At 42.9% G+C, this 24,872-nt stretch overlaps 1 protein-coding gene across 2 annotated transcripts in view; it reads right to left on the reverse strand.

Annotated features, from left to right (window-relative positions):
- MBOAT1 (membrane bound O-acyltransferase domain containing 1) overlaps positions 1 to 24,872 on the reverse strand; it is a 108,844-nt gene that overhangs the window by 50,493 nt on the left and 33,479 nt on the right. For both annotated transcript variants that reach the window (XM_040645103.1, XM_040645102.1), the window contains exons 2-3: positions 1,422 to 1,567; positions 389 to 466 (exon numbers count right to left, since the gene is read on the reverse strand). In XM_040645103.1, coding sequence (XP_040501037.1) covers positions 389 to 466; positions 1,422 to 1,567 — 224 coding nt within the window. The remainder of the gene's footprint in view (positions 1 to 388; positions 467 to 1,421; positions 1,568 to 24,872) is intronic.

Here is a 24,872-nt window from a genome sequence, read left to right on the forward strand (position 1 = left end):
TAACCTCCGATCTGATCTCTGCAACTACAGATTAGTTTGCATTGCCCAGAACACAATTTCTGTGGGGTCCTCCATCCCGCCTATTTATTTAGAGGATACATCCACGTGCCTGTGTGTTATCAGTCAGTCCCTCCTTTCTATTGTGGAGTAGTATCTGGCTGTGGTTTCCAGTTTTGAGGCTACCAAAGCTGCTTCTACTCCGACACCTTTGCAAAGCGTCCTCTGAATACTCCCAGCATTTAGGGGCCCCCGCCTCTCCTTCTCCTCTCCGAGGACTTAGGATATGCTACCTGTGGCCGGCCAAATGGGGAAGGTACCCCTTTACCCTGAACACATTTCAGAGGTCACGAAAAACCTCACGTGGCCTGGTTTGCTCCCAGAACCTTACCTGTGAATACTGGATACGCTTGCGGTGACCATGATTCCGTAGCTAATAAACACCAGCACAAAAAGGTGTGCGGAGTACCTTTAAGACATCATGGAGAGAAGGAGGAGCACTGAATGCATTTCAAATTAACAGGCCTACTGGACGCCCATGCCACTGCTCCGCCCCCGCCCCCGCCCCCGCCGACAAGCAGGTGAGCTGTGAAATCGTGTTTCTAGAAGAGAAAATAAATCAAGTGTTTTTGCTCTGTGTAATTAAGGTACTGGATCTTGAAATGGCAGCAGGAAGTCGTTCCATAAATGGAATACTTATGCTTTCGCATACATACAACCAAGAGTCCAGAAACCTTCTTTCTTTAGAACTTTTTGTTTTTGTTTTTAATTTTAAAGCACCGGGACCCAAACTGACCTTCCCCAGACACCATGACTTTCACCTGGGAGCTGATTCAAAATACTCATCATCCTTTCTCACGTTTTTATTGGAGGAGGAAGAGCAGTATTCTAGTATCCCGAATAAATTCACAAATTTCCTTAGGCTGTACTTCTAGAAAGGATGGTTCCTAAAACTGCCCCCCTCCCCCAGAGAAGAGCCACTCCCAGGGTCACTGGCCAGCTTACCAAGTAGAGGAGAGTGCCATCTATAGACTCTCCCTGTTGAGGAATGATTCGCATTTCCTCAAACCAGCACTAAAACTATTGTTCTACTCCAGGCACAGGACTAACACCAGTTACCTCTAGCGGTAATGCAAGAAAGACACCAATATCTACAACAGGGAGGAAAGGTTCCTTACTGAAACCTTACAGCACTCTATTTACAGCACCCAGAAGCACCATTTGTAGAAAAATTCAGCAACTGAGTTCTAACGGGTCGTTGATTGGTTCTAGGTTCTTTCAGCAAATGGACATTCCTGGAACATTCCCATTATTCTACGATAGGAGTAAATACATTTCTTTCCTCGGTGCCTGGGAAATGCCAAGAATACGGCCACAAGACACCCGAATGACAAAAGATTAGAATTTCTGAGGCTCATACTCACCAGCCAAAACAAAAGATGACGAAATAGATGCCGAAAATGGTGACAAACGCATGCCGGACATCGGGACTGGTTTTACCAGGACTCATATAGATGCGGAACCAGAACGCAGCAAACAGAGCAAAGAGCTGGCACGCCACGAAATTCACCTGTGCGGGGGGAGAAGCGAGAGAGACTCAAAACCTTTACCCTTTTACCCGTGTGCAAATTCTCTCTACTCTCTCCAGATTTCCACCCCAAGGTGCCTCTGAGACGTGGACTTGGATTGTTTCCTCAGCAGAGTGTTCGTGTGGAAAAAGGTTCGGGAGACTGAAAATTTACCATGCCCTCGGCTGCTGGAAGAAGCGAGGAAAGTCTCCCATCCTTTAATGCTAGCCAAGGTGGCGTTCCCACCCACCCACGGAGGGCTTTTTAATGTACAAGGGCCTCAGTGACTGTGGGGTCAGTTTGCTGGGTTTCTTTTGTCCACGCCCACGCGCCCCCCCCCCACGCCCAACGTTATCCTAAGATAAAGCACCTGTTCCCAGAGTCACAAATGCACCAAATCCATGAAGCTTCCTTCACTGAACACGTAAGAAACTAAGTGCTTCTCTCCAAAGTCATCATCAGCTGTTTTGACTCTAATTTTGCTCATTTTAAATTAACACCAAATTAACACGAGCGTTGCTCGAGCTCAAGGGGTGGCGGTAAAAATCCACACGTGAAAAGAAACAGCCCCGCCTTCAACTTGCAAGCCTACCCTGCCCTCTTATGCAAAACGGGCAACAAATTGCCTTAGAAAATCTCATTGGTCTCTCAAAAATATTGGACCTGAAAGAAAATATAAAAGATTTCCCTGATGCCCATGGGAAAGATCAGCGATTTAACCGAAAACCAAAATATATCAAGTGAGGTAACCATTAACGACAACTGGGAAAGCGATTCAAACTTCGCAGAGTATTTGGAGTGAAAACTTCACTTTTAGAAGACACTTAATGGAAGAGGGATGGAGGATATAAATATCTGAATAGAGCCTCAAATTCAGCCTCCACAGTTTTTCACACTACAGAAAACCGTAGCTGTTACTGACATTCGTTAGGGCTGCCTCTGAGGTGGGGCTGGAGGCGGCAGCCTCCGCCCACCTGAGCTCACTTTGTTTTCCCAGTAAAAACCAAGACGACTTCGGACCCGGATGATTCACAGAAATACTTTCAGAGAATTTTTTGTTTCATTTTTTATTTATTTTATTATTATTATTATTATTATTATTATTACTACTACTACTACTACTACTACTATCATTATTTTGAGTAGGCTCCATGCAGGGCCAGAACTCACGACCCTGAGTTTAAGACCTGAGCCGAAATCAAGCGTTGGCTGCTTAACCGACTGAGCCACTCAGGCTCCCTTTTTGTTTTGTTTTTAAAAGTTGACCGTGCTGAGTTTCCCCCTCTATTAGATTATTCGTGTTCCCCGGTCTCTCCAAAAACTTAGTCCCACTACTGCCCACCATCATTTCCTACCCTGAAAGACAGAGAGGAGGGGAATTGTAATCCTAGACTACATCATGGGGGTCATACCTTTATTTTTTAATTTAAATTCAATTAGCCAACGTATAGCTCATTATTAGTTTCAGATGTAGAGTGCAATAATTCATCAGGTGCATATAACACCCAGTGCTCATCAGATCATGTGCCCTCCTTAATGCTGTCACCCAGTTACCCCATCTCCCCACCCACCTCCCCACGGTCATACCTTTTTATGTAGCCTAAATACACCATCACCAACTCTCTCTCTCTCTCACACACACACACACACACACACACACACACACACACACACACACAAGGGAGAGAAAAATAACCATTTTAGCACGGTTCAAAACATTAAGGAACTGGCAAGTAGAAAGTCAAAGTTATGGGAGTGCCTGGGTGGCTCAGATGGTGAAGTGTCTCCCTTCGGCTCAGGTCATTATCTCTGGGTCCTGGGATCGAGTCCCGTGTCAGGCTCCCTGCTCAGCTTGGTGGCTGTCACTCAGCTGCCCAGACTTCCTCAGCTGAGCTTCTCTTAAAGAAGGTGGGTCCCAGGACACCTGGGTGGCTCAGTTGGTTAAATGCCTGCCTTCAGCTCGGGTCATGATCCCAGGGTCCCAGGATCGAGTCACATCGGGGCTCCTTGCTCAGCAGGGAGCCTGCTTCTCCCTCTGCCCTTCTCTCTGCTTGTGCTGTCTCTCTGATAAATAAATAAATAAAATCTTAAAAAAAAAAAAAAAAAGAAGGTGGGTCCTTGCAACCCTCCAAGAAAGAATAAGGCTCACCATACAAACACTCCATCTGATCTTGTCACCCCAGTGATCAATAAAGAGGAAAGAAAGGCTCACTAGGTCACTGACAGAATCTGCCATTTTTCTGCCATCATAATCTGAATGCCCTCCTTCTGACCCTCAGGGGTCAGCTGGGTGACCTTAGGCAATTCATTGATTAATTTTGCAAACATTTACTGGTTAACATTGTATGCCAGATACTGGGGACAGCGGGCAAGACACTGTCGCTACAAGCAAGTCAAGAATAGAAGACTTACGTGCTCCAGGTTTCAATATTTTGGGAGGAGGGAGGGACCAAATGTGTGATTTGGGAGACCTGATCTCCTGATGTCTCTTCTGGCTCTAATGGCCTCTGATTCTAACCTAATCCAAATCCTTTCCCTTAACTGTTAGTAGTTAAAGCCTAAACGCAAGACTTTGATAGGGACTGAAAGCTTCCTCCCACACACAGACACAACCCACTCCCCTGTCCTCTTGCCGGGAGTGAGTCATGGATGGCTATCTGTTCCCTGGCAAACTGTTCCAAGGCAAAAGTGGAAACACAGCAGCGCCGCTTAGTTCTACAGGAGGCTTCTAACAGAATTGCTTTCAACTACCAGATGTACATCTTAAAAGGCACAAGCTGAACCACTGTGAGACACCACTTTGCACCCATGAGAATGGCTATTACTTAAAAAAAACAAAATAATAAGCGTTGGCAAGGATGAGGAGAAATTAGAACCCTTGTGCATTGCTGGTAGGAGTGTAGGATGGCGCAGCCACTGTGGAAAACAATATGGCGGTTCTTCCAAAAATGAAAAATACAATTATATATGATCCAGCAATCCCATTTCTGAGTATTTGCCCAAAAGAACTGAAAGCCAGGTCTGTCTGGAAGGAATATTTCTTCATCCCTGTTTGTAGCAGCACTATTCACAACAGCCAGAAGGTGGAATCAACCCAAGTGTCTTATCAACAGATGAATGGGTAAACAAAATGTGGTCTACGTACACAATGGAATATTAGCCTTAAAATGGGGGAAATTCTGACCTGTGTTACAACATGGATGAACTTTAAGGGCATTATGCTAAGTGAGTAAGTCAGTCACAAAAGGACAAACATTGTATGATTCCACTTAAAGGAGGTACCTAGGATACAGTAAATTCATTGAGACTGAGAGTAGAATGGTGATTCATAGTAGACTGAGGGATGGAGGGAATGGGGTTATTATTAACAGATACAGAGTTTCAGTTTTGCAAGATTAAAAGAGTTCTGGAGGTGGGTGGTAGTGGTGATTGTGTAACAATGTGAATGTCCTTAATGCCACTGAACTGTACTATAGGCTTAAAAATGGTTAAAATGGAAAATTTCGCATTTAACTATTTTACCACAATTTTTTAAAAAATACGGGCTGAAGCATGACACCAATTTCTTTGCATTTGCTACGTCATATCAACTCTAGTAGCTGGTATGAACTATGACCATCTCTGTGGCCAACAGTGGCAGGCTGCCATGACAATTCATGTAGGAACAGAACGAGATCTTTGCTTCTTTCCTCTATATAGGACCAATAAAATGGAAGACACTGTTTCTCAGAAATATAAGTCACAATGGGTTTGATTTGATGTACAGGATCTGTTTCCAAATAATGCTGAAAGGATGGGGAGAGTGGAGTGAGTATAAATCAGTGGTTCTCGACGAGGGATGACTTGCCCTCCCAGGCAATGTTTTTGGTGGTTAGAATCAGGAGAGGTGGTAGGGGAAGGCTCCTGGCATCTAGTGGGTAGCGGCTGGGACTACCTCTAAACATTCTAAAAGACACAGGACAGCCCCCACAACAAAGAATTTTCCGGCCCAACATGTCAGGGGAGCCGGAGTTAACAAATCATGGATCACGGTATAGATGAAACAAGACTGGCAATGAGCTGAAACCCGAGTGCTGAGCACACGAACATTCATCCTACTAATCTCTCCACTTCTGTGTATGTTTGAGCCTTTCCAAAATAAACAGGTTTTAAAAATTACACAACTCTGGAAAGCAAATCACTGGCCTGAGATGATACAGATACTAAACTCTGGGGACTCCTAGCAGTTGAAACTAGGAAGGTCTCTTTATCCAAATTGGAGAAACACCTAAGTGAGTGAGGATACACACACACACACACACACACACACGCACACACGCACACACACAGAAACAAACCAAAACAATAAAGGGATCATGAAACACCTTTTATGAAATGATCCAACTTCCATAAGAGTGTCAAATGATAACAATTACGAGAGAAGATCTACCTTCAATAATCATCACATGAAGAAGAGCACTGGGTGTTATATACAACTGACAAATTACTGAACACCGCATCTGAAATTACTGATGTACTATTTCTTGGCTAACTGAATTCAAATTAAATCATCATCATCATCATCATCATCATCACATGAAGTACTTGTGACCGCCCATCCTAGACCAGCAACAGATCCAGTGGTTACAAGAGTCAACTCAGAGCCAAATACCTGGCAAGACCAGGATCTACCACTCACTGGCTGAAAAGCTACGAGAATTTGCTGCATTTTGACTCTTAGTCCATGTGACGGGGGTAATAACAGGGGTACCACTTCACAGGGTTGTTGGAACTAAAGACTATATTAAGATTACTTAAAACAGTGCCTGCAAGGATAAGCACCTGCTATTAATATTATTCTATACCCACTACATTAACACACAAATTATGCATACAATAACTCAATACACAGTCACTTCTGTTGAGCTATTATGAACTGGCTTCCTCAGTCTCTTCCCTGCTGCCCTTTCCCACCCAACGTTCAGGCAGCTGCCAGAATTTTCCACGTGTCCTTTCTTCTGCAGGCAGAGACAATGCAGCTCATGACAAAGAGTCAATGTCAGGGTTTTCCAGCTCCCAAGTAGGGTTTCATAAACCTAAAGTAGAGAGAAATCTGAAAAAGTCAAAGCAGCCTCTACGAGTTTAGGAAAGGAGTCTGGAGGAAAGATGCGGGTATCTCTGTAGGAGATTGGTCGCCTGGCTTCTCGGAATGCAGCCCTGGGAGATGGCCAGCACTGTTTCCAAGAGGCTCAGAGTGTGATGAAGTACATGGACCAGAGGCATCACTCCGGCCCCTCTGCCAGGCTCTGAGGATAGCAGAGAGGCCAGCAGGGAGCTGGAAGGCCGGGGGCATTCTTGCAGTTGCACGGAGGAGAACAGTAGCATAAACCTGCTATCGGGAGCTGCAGGGTAGAGCCAACAAGCAGCGCAAGAGGCCAACGCCCAAAACCAAAAGGAGAGGCTCCGCTTGAGCAGGGACCAGCAGGGCATCAAGGCACAGGGACCCGAGGCCCTCACCAAGGCTACAAATGTCTGTAGACCCCTCAGGGCTTAGCTTATTCCTAGCGGGAGAGGTAGACAAACCTTGAACATAACCCGCCTTAAACAGCAAGGGAGCTGCCTATAACTGGCAAACTTAGCTTGACAGCTAAATTAAGTTTAGCCGGGAAGAAGTGAACCGTTACATTTCTTGCATCTCTATCCGTGGCTATAAATTTTCAACCCACTGTCATCACCCCAATCAGAAAGGTGCACAAAATTTTACACACAAAAAAAATTTACCTCAGTATTATCTCTACTAGCAAGAAGAAGGGACCTAAAAGTTCAACAACTGGTAAAGACATTGGTTAACACATGAAACAACTCAAGGATGCGCCTCGCGTTATAATCGTTTTTGAAAGTACTGTGGTAGAATTTGTTAGGAGCTGTACTTTCAACCAGTTCCTGGAGATCGATTCATTGGATGAAAAGAAGCAAAATGCTAAGAAGTTGTGAAGGTTGGGGCGCCTGGGTGGCACAGCGGTTAAGCGTCTGCCTTCGGCTCAGGGCGTGATCCCGACGTTATGGGATCGAGCCCCACATCAGGCTCCTCCGCTATGAGCCTGCTTCTCCCTCTCCCACTCCCCCTGCTTGTGTTTCCTCTCTCGCTGGCTGTCTCTATCTCTGTCAAATAAATAAATAAAATCTTTAAAAAAAAAAAAAAAGAAGTTGTGAAGGTTATTATTTATAAGACAAAAAGTAAGATCTACCTTTCAAACACAGGACAAGAAGGATGGTAATTAATGGTAAAGCCATGCAGTATAACAGTATCAGACACGGGCATTATAAAGCACCTGTGATAAAATGAAAAGCGTTTGTTATAACTAATTAAAAAACACAGAATATAAAATTGTATGTATGCTTACAGCTGGGTTTAAAAAAAAACAATAGTGGCATTAGGAAAAAGGCAAACATAACATGCAAAATGGAATCGAGGGCTGTTTTGCAGGGTGACAGGAATCCAAGACACTTTTTTGTAAAATTTCTTTTTTACGATTTATAGTTGTCAACTCCACGTGGAATTTCTCACACACACACAATCAAGGCAATCTAAGAAACTCTTAGAAATTTCCATTTAATTCTACGTACTCTAGCTTCAAGGTTGCACTTATAAGCACCTACTGCAGATAAAGTTGAGGGGGGAATTAGGCATTAAAAGTAAAAAACCAACCTGTCACAAGCTTCCTCTTAAAGAAAAACCTGTTTTATAGGGGGCGAAATGTCAAGGGTAACTGTGGGGATGGCCAGAGAGAATAAAAATATGTACCACAGTGCTCTTGCATAACCCTTCCCGTGTAAAAGGAACACGGGCGATGCCTTTACTTTTGTGCCGATGCACCCCCTCCCGAGCTGAAAAGAAAGCTGCACTTTCATTTGTGATATCCAACAATATGCCCCACACAATTACAGCATTGTGTGGGTCCTTATGCATGAGGGAACAGTAGAGCACAGCTGTTTTGATCAGACTCTCATCACACGCAAGCCTGACATACCTCGGATTCAACAAGCCCTGGGAGATGGCTTGCATCTCTACGGCTCTTGCAAGATTTCAAAGTCACTGCAAGAAAACCAAACACACGCCCAAGGGTTTGACTCCCTATTCCACCAAAGCACAACCAAACTGTGCTGCAATTTTCAAATATACGTCTTAAATCCCTCTGCTGAAATGGGCCGCGAGAAAAGCGTTATTTGGGGATGTCTGTTCCATGGCCTTCCTATTCTTCCAAGAAACAAACTTTGCCAGGAGCAAAAAACGTTGCCTTCGTCCTAATGAAGAGATGTGAGCTGTCTATTTTTAACTAAGAGCAAATATTAAGAGTCCAAAATTATTTCCTCTACGACCCGGGCTCACCAAGGAGGCGCAGGCGGCCGTCCAGGCCTGGAATGTTTCTCTCAGCAACACTGCCTTATATGCTCCCGGACAAAACCAATCTAATTAAACAATTCCTTCTTCAAAGGCAAGCCATTCCTCCTCCACAAACAGTACTCTTTTGCATGGCCTCCTACAAATAAATGTGGCTGGAGAAGACTGCAAGAAATGCTATTCCCTTCTGAACCACAGAACAAAACGTGTTTGTACCATACTCTTGGCTTCTTTGTGCTTTTCAAAGAGATCCCTGTTACGCTTTCATTGCTAAGCAGTTTGGAACCTCAGCAAGAAATGCTTTAAAATTTGTAATGAGCTGATTTTTTTTTTTCGAAGCCTATAGATAAGCAAATACAAATGTCATTCATTGCGTGCTCACCACGTGTGGGGCACGATCCTAAGCCTTACATAAATGATGTCACTGAAACTTTGTAACAACTTCCTGGGAATACATATGAGGAGAAGGAAAAACAAAACGGTTACGCCCGGTGGCTGGATTCACAAAGCTAGCGAGTGCCAGAGCTGGGGCTGAAAACCTGACCTTAGTTCTCACTCAGTACACCGTACCTCTTCCCCTCACCTCAAAGGACCACGAACCGGGGAGGCTTAAACAAAAGAACGTTATTGTTGGGGCGCCCAGGGTGGCTCAGTCAATTAAGCGGCCGACTCTTGGTTTCGGCTCAGGTCATGATCTCAGGGTCATGAGATCAAGCCCCAGGTCCGGCTCTAAGCTCAGCATGGAGTCTGCTTGAGATTCTCTTTCTCCCTCTGCCCCTCAACCCCCCATCGTCTGTGCTCTTTCTCTCTAAAATAAATAAATAAATCAAAGTGTCAGCTTGGTTTCTGCTGAGGCTTCTCTCCTTTTCTTGGAGATGGGCCACCTTCTCCCTGTGTCTTCCTGTGCTCTCCTCTCGTGGTGTCTGTGTCCAAATGTCCTCTAAAAATAAAAATAAGGCTTATCAAAATAAGGCTTATCAAAATAAGGCTTATCAAAATAAGGCTATCAGTCGCTGGATTAGGGCCCATCAAATGACCTCACTGTAACTCTGTCTCTTTAAAGCCCCTCCCTCCACATACAGTCCCATTCCGAGGTACTAACGTTAGGACTTCCAACATTTGGATTTGGTGGGGGACCACAATTCAACCCATCACACCGCTCAGTAAAAATCGTCTATACTCAAACACCTGGAACGAAACAGACTTCATTTTCCTTGCTCCCACGTGTGGAAAGTGCGCAAGCCCTACAGGCAAGGCGGTGAGGAAGCTGTGAGTCTTGGCATAACTGGGAGCCTCCTACTCCCTGGAGGGGTCTCTCAGCCCACCACACAGGAGAGGGGCTTCCCAGCTGCCGGCCCCGCCTCCCCTGTGTCCCCTCCCCCCACAGCTGTCAAAAGCTCATTGGCAGGACCACCTGGGTGGCCCTGGCGGTTAAGAGGCTGCCTTTGGGGGAGGGAAAAATGAATGCGAAGAAATCAGAGAGGGAGATAAAGCAGGAGAGACACTTGACTCTGGGAAACAAACTGAGCGTTGCAGAAGGGGAGGTGGGTGGGGGATGGGGTAACTGGGAGGGCATTAAGGAGGGACGTGATGTGATGATGAGCGCTGGGTGTTACATGCAACCAATAAATCATTGGACACTACATCAGAAACTAAGGATGTACTATATGTTGGCTAATTTAATTTAAATAAATAAAAAATAAAAAAATAAAAGATAAAATGTTATGTAATAAAACAAAAAGAAAAGTCTGCCTTCAGCTCAGGTCCTGATCCCAGGGTCCTGAGATCAAGTACCACCCCACTCACTGATCGCGCTCAGCGGGGAGTCTGCCTCTCCCTCTCCCTCTGCCCCTCCCCCTGCCCCTCCCCCCTCCACGCCTGCTCTGAGGCTCTGGCTCTCTCCCAAATAAATAAATAAAATCCCCTCCCCCCCAAAAAGCTCATAGGCCTACAGTGGATTTACACAATGTGAGACAGTTCATTATCCCTTAGGCTTTGTTTCAAACGCACAAGTTTTAAGTAATAATAGGCATGGATAGAGCGTGTACATTTTCTGAGCTCAACAACTGTTGGCTGTTACTCTAAATGTTTCACACGCATTACCTCACTTAATGTTCTCAGCAAGCCTCAGTGTCCTACTGAGGAATCTTAGACACAAAGTGAAGGGCCCCAAAGCCTCTCAGGCACAGAGCAGCACCGAGACTTAAACGTGGCCATTGCCTGAGATCGCTTCTCAAGATCTCAGTCTTGTAGGGTGGGGAGCAGGGACCTGGATCAAGCGGCTGGGCTCCAAACCCTTTCCAACAACAGTTCTCTGAGGCTTACACAGACTTTCTCTCCGGAGTCTGTGTACTCCCATCAGAAGCCTCCTTCCCCCAGTTCAGAGTGCGTCATCCAGTCCCTCTGGAATGAGATAATCCCTCTCTTAATTTGCAGGAAAAAAAAAAAAAAACCATCCTGTGTACTTGGTTCGTTTAGATAGCACAGGAAGACTTGTGGCTTACCCTAGTCTGTAAATATCATGTCATATATTAGTTATAACTTAGAATTAAAACCCTTTAAAAATGAACTCCGGTGGATACAAGGGCAAAAAATGTTTATGCTGTCTGTTTAGCCATGGCAGAGTCAAACCTGCAAATATGTGGGTGACATGGTATTTAAGGATCTGCCCCCAGCTGGCCTCCCACCCCATAAATCATATCCTTTTAATCCTGGGCCAAGGAGGCAGGGAAGACTGAAAAGAATTTGGGACCATTTGAGGAATCCTGCAAACCCTGTCCACAAACACCCACCCGTATCCTCTGGAGATATGATCGCCCCACTAGAATTAATTCCACTGATAGCCAGGTGAAAGTGACAACAGCAGCAACACATGACTAGCAGCAGGGTGTGTACAAGCTCCTGGGCACTGCTTTAAGTCCTTCTGTGTTACTCCTTCAACATTCACAACCCCTTGAGGCTCTTTGAGGCATTCATTTTACAAAAGAGTAAATTAAGTCACGGAGAAGTTCAGACATTTTCCCAAACATCACATACCTAGTGTATAGCAACACTAGAATTTAAACTCAGGGAATCTGGTTCTGGAATCCGCCTGCTGAGCCACCACGAAGGATTCCCTTAGTTAAACCTCCACCTGTAATCCCAGCATCTCCTTTTCCAGGTGAGGGACGTGGAGCCCAGAGACTGTCAGTGACTTGGCCTGGGTCACACAGCCACCAAGTGTCAGAGCTGGACAAGAACTAAGGTGTCCTGACTCTAGCCTAGTGCACCTGCTTTCTTTACCAGCCTTGGACGTGCGAGGGGAGTAAGATGGAATGCAGGAGGTCAGAGAGGACCATCTCAGAATAAGGTCTGAGTGAGGAGCCTTAGACGGCCAGCGGGAAGAAAGGACACACCCTGCAGAAGGAAACACCACTGACCTAGGAGGCGCAATGTGTGGGGCAACTTTATAATCTTTTCTTATTAAGATATCATTGACATATAACATACCAATTTCAGGTGTATAAAAGAGATCTGATATCTCTCTCTATTTTTTTAAGTTTTTATGTATTCACTTATTTACATAATCCCTACATCCAACATGGGGCTCGAACTCATGACCCTAAGAACAAGAGTCACATGCTCTTCTGACTGAGCCAGCCAGGCACCCTTGATATCTGTATATATCATGAAATGATCACCACAATAAGTCCAGTAAACATCCATTATCACACATTGTTACACATTTTTTTTCTGGTGATAAGAATTTTTAAGATCTCTCAGCAACGTGCAAGCACACAATCCCGTATTGTTAACTACAGTCACTGTGCTGTGTATTATGTCGCCATGACTTGTTTTATAACTGGAAGTTTGTGCCTTTGGACGCCCTACACCCATTATGCCCGCCCCACAGCCTCCGCCTCTAGCAACTATCAATCTGTTGTCTGTATCTGTGAGTTCTGGGGGTTTTTTAGATTCCACATGTAAGTGATATTTGTCTTTATCTTGTTTCACTAGCAAAATGCCCTCAAAGTCCATTCATATTGTCACAAATGGCCATTTTCCTTTTTTATGGCTGAATAATATTAAATATTCCATCACACACACACGCGCGCGCGTGCACGCGCACACTTCCTTTATCCATTCAACCATGAATGGACGCTGACATTGCTTCTATGCATTGGCCAGTGCAATAGCACCACAGTGAATATCAGAGTGCAGGTATCTTTTCAAGTTATGAGTTTCCATTTCTTTTGGATAAACACTCAGGAGTGGAATTGCTAGATCATATGGTAGTTCTATTTCTAATTTTTTGAGGAACCTGCATGCTGTTTCCCAAAGAGTTTGCACCAATTTACATTCCCACAAATTCCACATCCTTGCCAACACTTACTATTCCTTGTCCTGTTATAGCCAATCTGACAGGTGTTAGGAGATGGCTCACTGTGCTTCTGATTTGCATTTCCCTGACGATGAGTGCTGTCGAACACCTTTTTTCATGTGTCTGTTGGCCATCTGTATGTCTTCTTTGGAAAAATATTTATTCAGTTCCTCTGCCCAATTTTCAATCAGATTATTTTTTGCTATTGAGTTGTATGAGTTCTTTATATATTTCGGCTACTAACCCCTTATCAGATATGTGATTTGCAAAATAGCTTCTATTCCATAGGCTGCCTTTTCACATTGATGATTTGCTTCGATGTGCAGCTCTTTAGTTTGATGTATTCCCACTTGTTTATTTTTGCTTTTGTTGCCTTTGCTTTTGGCCTCAAATCCAAAAGATCATCGCCAAGACTTATGTCAAGGAGCTTACTGCCTGTGTTTTCTTCTAGGAGTTTTTTGGTTTCAGGTCTTACAGTCAAGTCTCATCCATTTTCAGATAATTTTTGTGTAAGGTGAAAGACAATGTTCAAGTTTCATTCTTTTGCATGTGGCTGTCCAGTTTTCCCATCATCACCTATTGAAGACTGTTCTTTCCCCATTACACATTCTTGGCTCCTTTGTTATCAGGTAATTGACCATATATGCAAGGGTTTATTTCTGGCCTCTCTAGTCTGTTTCATTGATCTGTTTTATGCCAATGCCATAGTGTTTTGCTACAGCTTTGTAATATACTTTGAAATCAGCAAGAATGATGCCTCCAGCTTTGTTCTTCTTTCTCGAAATTGCTTTAGCTATTCAGGGTCTTTTGTGGCTCCACACACATTTTCAGATTGTTTGTTCCATTGCTGTGGAAAATGCCATTGGAATTCTGATAAGGACTGCATTAAATCTGTACAGTACTTTGGGTAGTATGGACATTTTAACAATATTCATTCTTCCAATCCATGAGCATGGAATATCTTTCTAATTATTTCTGTCCTCTTCAATCTTTTTCATCATGTCTTATAGTTTTTAATGTACAGGTCTTTCACCTTTTTGGTTAAATTTATTCCAAAGTATTTTATTCTTTCTTATGTAATTGTAAATGAACTATTTTATCTTTCTGATAGCTCATTATTAGTGTATAGTAATACAACATATTTCTGTACATTGATCTCATATCTTGCAACTTCCTGAATTCTTCTACCAGTTTGAACAGGTTTTTGGTGCAGTCTGTAGGGTTTTCTATATAACATCATGTCATTTGTGATTAGAAACAGTTTTATTTCTTTCTTTCTAATTCTGATGCCTTTTATTTATTTTTCTTGCCTAATAGCTCTGGCTAGGCAAGTACTATGTTGAATAAAAGTAGTGAGAGCAGGCACCCTTGCCTTATTCCTGATTTAAGAAGAAAAGCTTTTACCTTTTCACCATCGAATATGATATTAGCTGTGGCCTTTCTTATTGTAAGAATTGTTCCCGCTATACTCGCTTTGTCAATTTTATCATAAATGGATGCTGAATTTTGTCAAATGCTTCTGCATCTACTGAGATGGCCATATGATTTTATCCTTCATTTTGTTAACATGGTGAACCATGTTGACTGGTTTGCAGATGTTGAATCATCCCTGCATCCCTGGATGAATCCCGCTTGATCACAGTGTCTGACTTCTGTCATATTGTTGAATTTGGTTCTAGTATTTGTTGAAGATTTTTGCACCTCTGTTCACCAGGGATATTGGCCCATAATTTTCTTTTCTTTTGGTGTCCTTGTCTGGTTTTGGTTTCAGGGTAATGCTGGCCTCATGACATGAGTTTGGAAGTGTTCTCTCCTCTTCTATTTTTTGAATGTGTTAAGGACTGTTATTAATCCTCCTCTTTAATGTTCAGTAGAATTCACCAATGAAACCATATGGTCCAGGACTTTTGTTTGTGGGGAGGTTTGTGTGTGTATGTGTTTTAAAGATTTATGTATTTGAGAGAGAAAGAGAGAGAGAGAGAGAAAGGAGGGGCAGAGGGAGAGAATCCTCAAGCCAACTCCATGCTGAGTATGGAGGGCTCAATCTCACGACTCATGAGATCATGACCTGAGCTGAAGCCAAGAGTTGGACGCTTAACCAACTGAGCCACCCAGGTACCCCTGTGGGGAGGTTTTTGATTATTGATTTGATTATGGCTTTATAATCTTGACCAGGGCCGGGGTATGTCAAGTTTTATACACAGATAGAGATCACCACCAGAAGCAGGTGAGGGGGGCTGGTGGCGATGTATGTGTGCGTGTGTACGTATGTGTGTGTGTATGTGTATAATTTTTCACATGACCCAAATCCACTCAGCTGGCCTACAGTTGCCTTCTGTCAATTGGGTTCCACAGTGAAAAGTAACCTCCACTAGGAGCCTCCCACCACTTAGAAGGTTATATGGGATAATAACAACATACACTTCACAAGATTGTAATGGGCACTAAACAAGAGGTGAAAGTACTTTGTGTTATTAGGTTAGCTGCAAACTGTCAAGTCAGCTAATGAGCTGCTGCATGGACTACTTGATGCTATTTTGCCCACTAGTCAGCTACTACCAAGACCTAAGGCAATGACTCTTGACACAAAACACTGGAATCAACGAGGGAGCTATTTAAAAAAAACGAAAAATAAAAAGGACTGATTCTAGGGCCCCGCTCTGAATTTGGGGGGATGGGAGCTGGTGGAAGGCTACTCATCTTTTTTTTTTTTTTTTAAGGTACCTGGATGATTCTAATGTGTAGCCCAGGTCTGAGAACCACAGCTTATATTGCTAAGTGGGAGGTAACGGGCAGTTTAATAAGTCTATTTTGGAGTAATTAAAGATTTTAAATCAGGCATAAACTAGACAAGAGAATCTTAGACTATTAGCAATTACCTGGTGCAAGCCCCTCATTTTGTAGGTAAGGAAACTGGTCCACAGAGGGCAGACACAGGGGGACTATGGCTGAAGGCCCCTAACTCTACAGACAGATCTGCTTCTGCCTTATAAACGGATTCGGAGCTCCATGCCCAATGTGTCCTATGATGTCTTTATTAATAATTTGTTGACCTACCTGCTAGCTGATTAACTGGCTATGGCTCCAACACTCCCCACCCCATCACAGAAGAACTTGGTCAACTAGCAGAAGAGCTATTAGAAAGGTCCAGCCCACAGTACACCTTACCTTTCATAGAAGATTTAAAAACGAATAGGAAAACCAATGGATTCATACAGAACAGACAGAAGTCATCCAAACTAATCAGACTATTATCCTATCTTGTGAGGACTAAATGAAATATGTTAAAGGAACTTCAGATTCTTCTTCCAAGCATCCCACAAAACTACACATAAATGAAGTCAGTTGAAGATGTGGCGGTTCTTTTTCATCTCATTTTATGTTCTTACAAAAAATAAATGCTTATTTTAACAACTGAAAGGTACAGAGATATATGGTTTTTGAAAAAAACTCATGGTCCCCCTATCCTCAGCCTTCTACACACACCATCCACCATACTTCTTCGCAAACTGGAGTCAATTTTTTACTACTTTTTTCTATGTTTATAAAGACATTCCCATTCACATCAGTTTCTCCTTTAATAGAATCATGGTATAAAAAGTACCCTGTAATTCAATGTTTTACTTAACAAAATATCAGACATCTTTCCACATCTATTCATACCGAGCTAGTATGTACTTTTTAAAGCTGCACAATATTCTATAATAGGTGTTGGAGTGGGGAATGTTTTCTATTTTCCATAGAATGATTTCCATAGAAATAAGATAATTTCCACTCCATTCCCCAGAAGGGAAGATATGAGAGGTCTCCACCCCGACCCCCTCTGTCCCTCCTCCCATAGGAAGGAGGAATGACTCAGCCAACTCGTAAATTTGAGAGGGGACACTGAGCATGCCTAGTTCGGACCTTCTGGGCCTTCTCTCTTTGGGGGCAGGTCTGCATTTAGAAAAGGCCTTCTCTGCTCTACGCTCCGTGCTTTGGCCTTTCCAGGGGGTCTTGTGTGGTTGCCCAGCTACCAGTGGTGAGGTGGGTAAGTCAGTCTCATTCAAGGGTAAAGAGACAGGGAACCAACCTGCTGTGGTCAATCAGCTTTATCATTAATAAAGGTAATATTTTGATCTTCCTCTGTCTCTTGGGTCTTATTTCCCAGTTGGTCCACATCCAGGAGGGAAGAAAAAGGTCTTATTAGCTTTCCAAATTTTCAATATTGTGTATGTGACAAAAGTTACTCAAGCCATTTCCAACTTCCAAGTGGTTTCCAGGGGTTTTTTTGGCCATTACAAATAGCACCATAAAAAAAATCTTCGTACATATATATCCTTATGCACTGGAGATTCTATGTCTCTAAAATAAAGTCTTAGGAGTTTAGTCAAATGGTATATTTATTTAAAATTTGAATAAATATGACCAGATACTTTCTCTAACAGTTGAAGCCATGTTTTACTCCCACCATCATATATGCCTAGGTCTCCTTTATCCCTCACCCTCGCCGGCACTGGATGCTGAGAATCTGTTTAATTTTTTCAACCAGATGGTAAAACACTGGTATTGTAGTAATTCAACCGACATTTTCCTGACTGCTACTTGAGCACCTTTCCATTTATTATTGACCTTTGGCCAATGACTTTCTTGGCCACTACATTGACATTTTTAAGTATTTACTATAAAAAGGGAGAGTTATGCGGAAGAATTAAGCACATAGATTTAATCAACAGTGATGAGAGCTAGTACGCAGTGAAGAACACAAACTGTGATGTCAACCTGCTGAAGACAGGTCCCCTAACTCAACCCCTGCCTGGACCACCTTAGCCAAGTTACCTAACTTGTGTCTCAAATTCTCCCATAACGTGAGCATGATAATACAGCTACCCTCATAGAATTAAATGAGTTAATACATGTCAACGTGATTAGCACACTGCCTGTTCAGGGCATGCTAGAGATTATCTCTTTTTTTTTATTTCCATCAAGCTGTCTTCCCAACACAGTAGCAAGGAGAAAAGCTTAAGTACTAATATAGTTGACCAATGTCTCTACACATCCTTTAATAGAAAGCATATAAATGATGAAACCCCCCCCCCAAAAAAAAAGCACTGATGGCCACCAAATGCATACTGCACTCCTGTATAGTCAAAGACCTGTCCTAGGGCACCTGGGAGGCTCAGTTGGTTAAGTGACTGCCTTCGGCTCAGGTCACGATTCTGGAGTCCCAGGATCAAGTCCTGCATCAGGCTCCCTGCTCAGCAGGGAGTCGGCTTCTCCCTCTGACCCTCTCCCCACTCGGGCTCTCTCTCTCAAACAAATAAAATCTTAAAAAAAAAGACCTGTCCTAGATGAAAAACACAATTAACCCATCTTCTTTCCCAAATGAGAGGTGAGTTTATGACTGCGCTTTAAAAAGCCCACATTCATTTTTTTCCTAACATTTTTTTTTCAAATCTCAGTATTTATTTTAACATTCTAAGGCATACACATTGGAAATAGAATTAATGAAGAAAGAGAAGCCCAACCAGCATGGAGCATGAATTAATTATATGATACCTCAGTGTCATCTTTCTTATTAAAAAGTAACTATACACACACATGCACTCTCACACACACATACACACTCACACACACACTGCATTTGGTTATTTCACATCACTAAGGAGGCTGTGAGTACAAATAGCATCAGTGTTTTCCCAGTGGGTAAAATGGAGAGGTTAAATAAGGTTATTTAACGAGAGGGAAGGAAAGGGACTCACAAGTCACTTCACTCCCCCACAACCTATATTGCTTCCTAAACAAAAAAATTTGATTTGAACAACTTCTTTCCCAGTGGACTTAAGTAAACACTTCACCACTCCAAAGAAGATGCCCCCATTGAAATATACACTTTCCTATCAGCCATAATACTTCTCGCTACTGAAGATGCTACCCTGGGTGTGATCTTTGGGGACAACGGAAAATGCAGAACCAGGACTATATTTTCTTATGCAATTCCCTAGGGTGTGACCAATTATCTGAGCATGTTATGAAATTCTCCAAAGTCTCACAGCAGAATAATTTTAATTTAGTTTATACTGAAAAAGAAAAAAACAAAACACATCGCCATTTAGCTTTTATAAAACAGAGACCTTGTGGGGCCAGATGGGATACAACACAGACATCACAGCTCCAAGGGTAGAGAGACCCAAGGGCTGGTGACCTTGTACCATGGGGGACCATTATAACAGGACAATCTTGTGATTTTGCCTGGTCCCTAGGAACGAAGCTATTTTCAGTTCCTGTTATGTAATCACCTTCTCTAGAATATGTGCTTATGACAAAAGGGAAACTGCAATGTGGACCATGAGTCAAAGAAACTGCATCCTGTTTTAGAAAAACAAAAAAACAAAGAAACACCTTAGCCTACTCAACAGCAAACTATACACAGTTCTCAAAGGTAGGAAATAAATTCCCAACTATAGGTTAATTTTTTTTTCAAGTAGTAAGCATGCTTTTCTTCAGTGCCTATTAATTCTTCCACCTATGCAGTCATAGGAGAAAAGGGAGGGGTTGGGATTTGATTTATTTATTTATTTTTACAATAATTTTTTATTATGTTATGTTAGTCACCCATACAGTATATCCTTAGTTTTTGATGTAATGTTCCATGATTCATTATTTGCGTGTAACACCCAGTGCTCCATGCAATACGTGCCCTCCTTAATACCCATCACCAGCCTATCCCAATCCCCCACCCCCTCTGAAGCCCTCAGTTTGTTTCCCAGAGTCCATAGTGTCTCATGGTTCATTCCCCCTTCTGTTTACCCCCCTTCATTCTTCCCTTCCTTCTCCTACCGATCTTCCTATTTCTTATGTTCCATAAATGAGTGAAACCATATGATAATTGTCTTTCTCTGCTTGACTTATTTCACTTAGCATAATCTCCTCCAGTCCCGTCATGTTGCTGCAAATGTTGGGTAATCATTCTTTCTGATGGCTGAGTAATATTCCATTGTATATATGGAGCACATCTTCTTAATCCAGTCATCCATTGAAGGGCATCTCGGCTCCTTCCACAATTTAGCTATTGTGGACAATGCTGCTATGAACATTGGGGTGCATAAGGCCCTTCTCTTCACTACATCTTTATTTTTGGGGTAAATACCCAGTGGTGCAATTGCTAGATCATAGGGTAGCTCAATTTTTAACTTTTTAAGGGACCTCCACACTGGTTTCCAAAGTGGCTGTACCAACTTGCATTCCCACCAACAGTGTAAGAGGGATCCCCTTTCTCCACATCCTCTCCAACATTTGTTGTTTCCTGCCTTGTCAATTTTTGCCATTCTAACTGGTGTAAGGTGGTAATTGAATTCCTGAAGTCATCCTCCATTTCATAACCTCCCCTTCATGCCATAAACCATGGCACATCCCTTATACTCCACAGCCACTCAGCCCAAGTCACCACCATGTCCTGGTTTGCCAAAGCCAAGGAACCATAGCCAGTCTTTGCCTACCAGGAACGCATTTGACACTGCGCTTTACACCATGCTCCTTCTTCTTGACTCCCTGACACCACATTCTCTTGGTTGTCTTTACCTTTCTGATCACTCCTTACCTCTTTACTTTGAGAGCTGCTCCCCTGTCGTCCATTCCTGCTAAAGCAGTGCCTTTCTGGGGGCCATCCCAGGCCAGCTCCTCTTCTCATGCCACATTATATGCCAAATGACCTCTCTTACTCCTGTGCCTCAGATACCAGCTGGTGACTTCCAAATCTTTTTCTCTAGCCCAGATGTCACCTCTGAATTCCCATCCATATGCCCCATGCCTACTGGAATCCTTGCTTGGATAAACCACAGACACCTAAACGTCAGTATGTGCCTAACCTAGCTCATCCTCTTTCCCCTCCATCTATTCCTCCTGCCAGGTCTGTGCAGGTGTCTGTTCTAAGGGTGAGACCCTTCAATCACCAGACTGTTCAGGCCAGAAAACAGATAACTGTACTTCTGTCTTCCATGTCCCCCAAATAGAATCAATCTCCTCACTCTATTAATTCTACCTCCTAAATCTATCTTAAATCCATGTGCTCCCCTCTCCACATCTACCTACCATTCATTTCACCTGGACAATGTCAACAGCCATCTACTAATCTCCCTGCCTCTGACCATGCCCCACTCTCCCTCCCCTCCTCCTCGGTCCTTTTGATCTCAGCTTAGAGGTCACCTCCTCTGGGAAGCCTTCCCTCCTGCTGCTCCCACTACACCTTCGGCTTCCACAATCACATCACTTCTTGTGCTCTGTTCTAATGACCTCATTACCTGGACCAACAGCTTCAAGAAAGCAGAGGCCACATCTATCCTTTTGATCAATGTATGCACAGTGCCTGCTATATATTCAGTTCTCAATAGTGCAATGAATGAATGAAAAAGCGAATGAATGGGATGCTCAGGACCAAGGGGGTGAGTGGTCAGCATATTAGGAGAATAAGAAAAGGTAGATAATGAAAGGCAGGGCAGAGAAGGCTCTGAAGACTACGTTTACTCTTTACTCTGTAACAAACATAGTGTCAGACCTCTGCTAGGCATTCAGAAAATGTTTACTGGAAGGCATTTTGAGACGCAAGAATGGACTGTTTTGGAGCCATGGATGACTTCAAGAAGTGGTGTCCCTCCAGTTACAGGTGTTACTTCTTTAAATTATCAAACACATTGGGGCACCTGGGTGGCTCAGTAGGTTAAGCATCCAACCCTTGATTTCGGCTCAGGTCATGATCTCAGGGTTGTGAGACTGAATGGATCTGGCTTCACGCTGGGTGTGGAGCCTAATTAAGTTTCTCTCTCCCTCTGCCCCTACCGCCCCCACCCTGAGCATGTGCACACTGTAAATAAATAAATAAATAAATAATCACACAAATTAATGATCTCATGTACAACTGTTTAGATGTAATTAATACAGTCCAAACCTGATGGTCTCTCCCATCTAATCTTCACCCCCAATTACAACGGGAAACAAATTAAGCCCTTTAATCTGACCCCAGCAGCATCACTGACAGCAAGAAACTCTTTTACATTCTCTAACAGAAGGAAAACAAAAGAGAAGATAATAAATATGTTGTGGTACCCACTGCCATGAAAAGCTGATTCCGCAGCATGGCTACGCGAACTACAAAAATCAAAGAAGGCTCGGGGCGCCTGGGTGGCACAGCGGTTAAGCGTCTGCCTTCGGCTCAGGGAGGGATCCTGGCGTTATGGGATCGAGCCCCACATCAGGCTCCTCCTCTAGGAGCCTGCTTCTTCCTCTCCCACTCCCCCTGCTTGTGTTCCCTCTCTCGCCGGCTGTCTCTATCTCTGTCGAATAAATAAAATCTTTAAAAAAAAAAAAAAAAATCAAAGAAGGCTCTACTGCTTTGCTTTCTCAACTTCTGCCGTAAGACCAAACAAAATGTGAAGTCAGCCTTTTTGTCTTTCCAAATCTGAGTTAGCAAGTGCCCTGTGTGCCTAAGTTTCTGTTCCAAGAAAAGTCCAAGGAGGACAAAAGTCCTGCAAACACATAAGTATAAAATATGCATCTGCATGTATAAGCTACAGTAGTGTATTAAATAAACACTTCAACATGAAAAGATACATAAAAACATAGAGGGAAAAAGGCAAAGCAGGCAGAAATATATGAACATGGTGTAGCTTCCTCAGAGGGACTCTGAAAAAAAGGTACGTTCTTACCCTGTGTCGCACAAAATTGGAACTTTGTGGCCTCTGAGTAATAGAAACTGGTATTTTCTAGACCTTGGCTCCCACAGAAGAAAAATAGTTCAGAAAGTTAATCTAAAATTTAAATCTTAAAATTCCAAAAAAATAATCATAGAGATTGAAACAGGTTTTTAAAAGATACCACAACTTGGGGCGCTGGGGTGGCACAGTCAGTTAAGCAACCAACTTCCGATTTCAGCTCAGGTCATGGTTTCAGGGTCATGAGATGGAGCCCTACGACCGGCGAGGACGTGCTGGGCGTGGAGTCTGCTTAAGGTTCTCTCTTTCCTTCTCCCTCTGCCCCTCCCCCCTCTGCCCTTCCCCCACCCCTCCCTCGGGTGCGAAGGTGCATGCTCTCCCACACACTCTCTCCTTCTCTCTAGAAAAAAAAACAAAAAAACAAAAAACCCCACAACTTAATGGAAGCATGTCATCAGAAATGATTAATGACTAATTTTGGAAAATATCTGAAATAGAGTCAAATACAGTTTGCTGTTCACAAATGGAGGACACAAAGATTTAAAATTCTGTTTGACTTAGGAAGAGATGGACCAAAAATCGGACAACTGTTTAAGTCTGAGTACCACACACAGAGCTAGGTGGTGCTGGTAAATATTTAAGAATCCTGGGTTTAAAATACAGAGAAATGATAGAGACAAAAATTGGGGAAGTGCAAATAAATAAGAATGGAAAAGACAAAAGGATATGATTAAAGTCACTTCTTACCACACCACTGTAGAACTCAGATATCAGAACTGACAGCACAAACAATTAAGATTCTTGACAAAATCCAATTGTTTTCCAATAGAATGTGAGGATCTCAGGGACAGAAACCTATTGACCTGTTTCTCTTTGGATCCCTGCACCTAGCACGTGCCTGGCACATACTAAGCACTTAATCTCTGTAGAATGAATGAATGTACAAGCATTTAGATGTAATTAATATAATCCAAATCTAATGGTAAAGAAGCACAGAAGACATAAAGAAGAACACCGAAATCTACTTAGACAGTCAAGAAAGAAAGTTCCAGCAAAGCCACTGTCTATGAAGTTCTGAAATGCAAAATGAAGACTTCTGTAGGCAAGTGGGGGAAACCGAGAGAAGCATCAAAATGCCATTCCCTCCCCTAGCAGCTGGTCCCCTTTAAGGGCCCACAACAAATGTTTCTTTAATTAATAAAAATAATAAAGCAAGAAAGGCCCAAGGCAGGAAACTATCTTCAGCACAGTCACTGCTTCCTCTTAAGGGGAGAATTTTAAGCTTTGGCTCTTACGTGAAATTTTTATGTTCCCCTTCAAGACAAATTCAAGAAAAAAAAAATTACCTGTCAAAAAACATATATACAATTGCAACACATATCGAGGAGCCAAATAGCATCGTAAGGGTTGTTGCAAGAGGTAATTCTGGAGCTTGAGTGTGAGGGGTGCATTTTGGTTTGTTTTAGGATTAATATGGTGCAGCGTTGTGGTTGGAAGCACAGCCTGGGGCCGGTTCAGATCCAAATTTTGTATCCACCCACTACTTATTAATGTCTTTATCTACACCACAGACGTAAGCCCTTCCACTTAGGGTGGTTGTGGGGTTTTAGTGAATTAAGAGATGTAAAACATTAATATTTAGAATGGTGCAGGCAAATCTAAGGACTCATTATTATCTTTATTATAAATTTGTTTTACTTCAGAAATATAAGGCAGAAGTTACTGCCTGTTGCTACTAGTTCCCAGGGATATAAATTCTATGGGGAAGGGGAGGCTGAAGGGCACCTGCATGTAATGAAACAGGAAAGTTCCTAAAATTTGTACATAATGTGCACACCGTCACGGCTTGCTTATTCAATGAATACACTTCTAGGCCCCCC

This window comes from Ursus maritimus, unplaced genomic scaffold, assembly GCF_017311325.1.
Source record: "Ursus maritimus isolate PB19 unplaced genomic scaffold, ASM1731132v1 scaffold_30, whole genome shotgun sequence".
Taxonomy (NCBI): domain Eukaryota; kingdom Metazoa; phylum Chordata; class Mammalia; order Carnivora; family Ursidae; genus Ursus; species Ursus maritimus.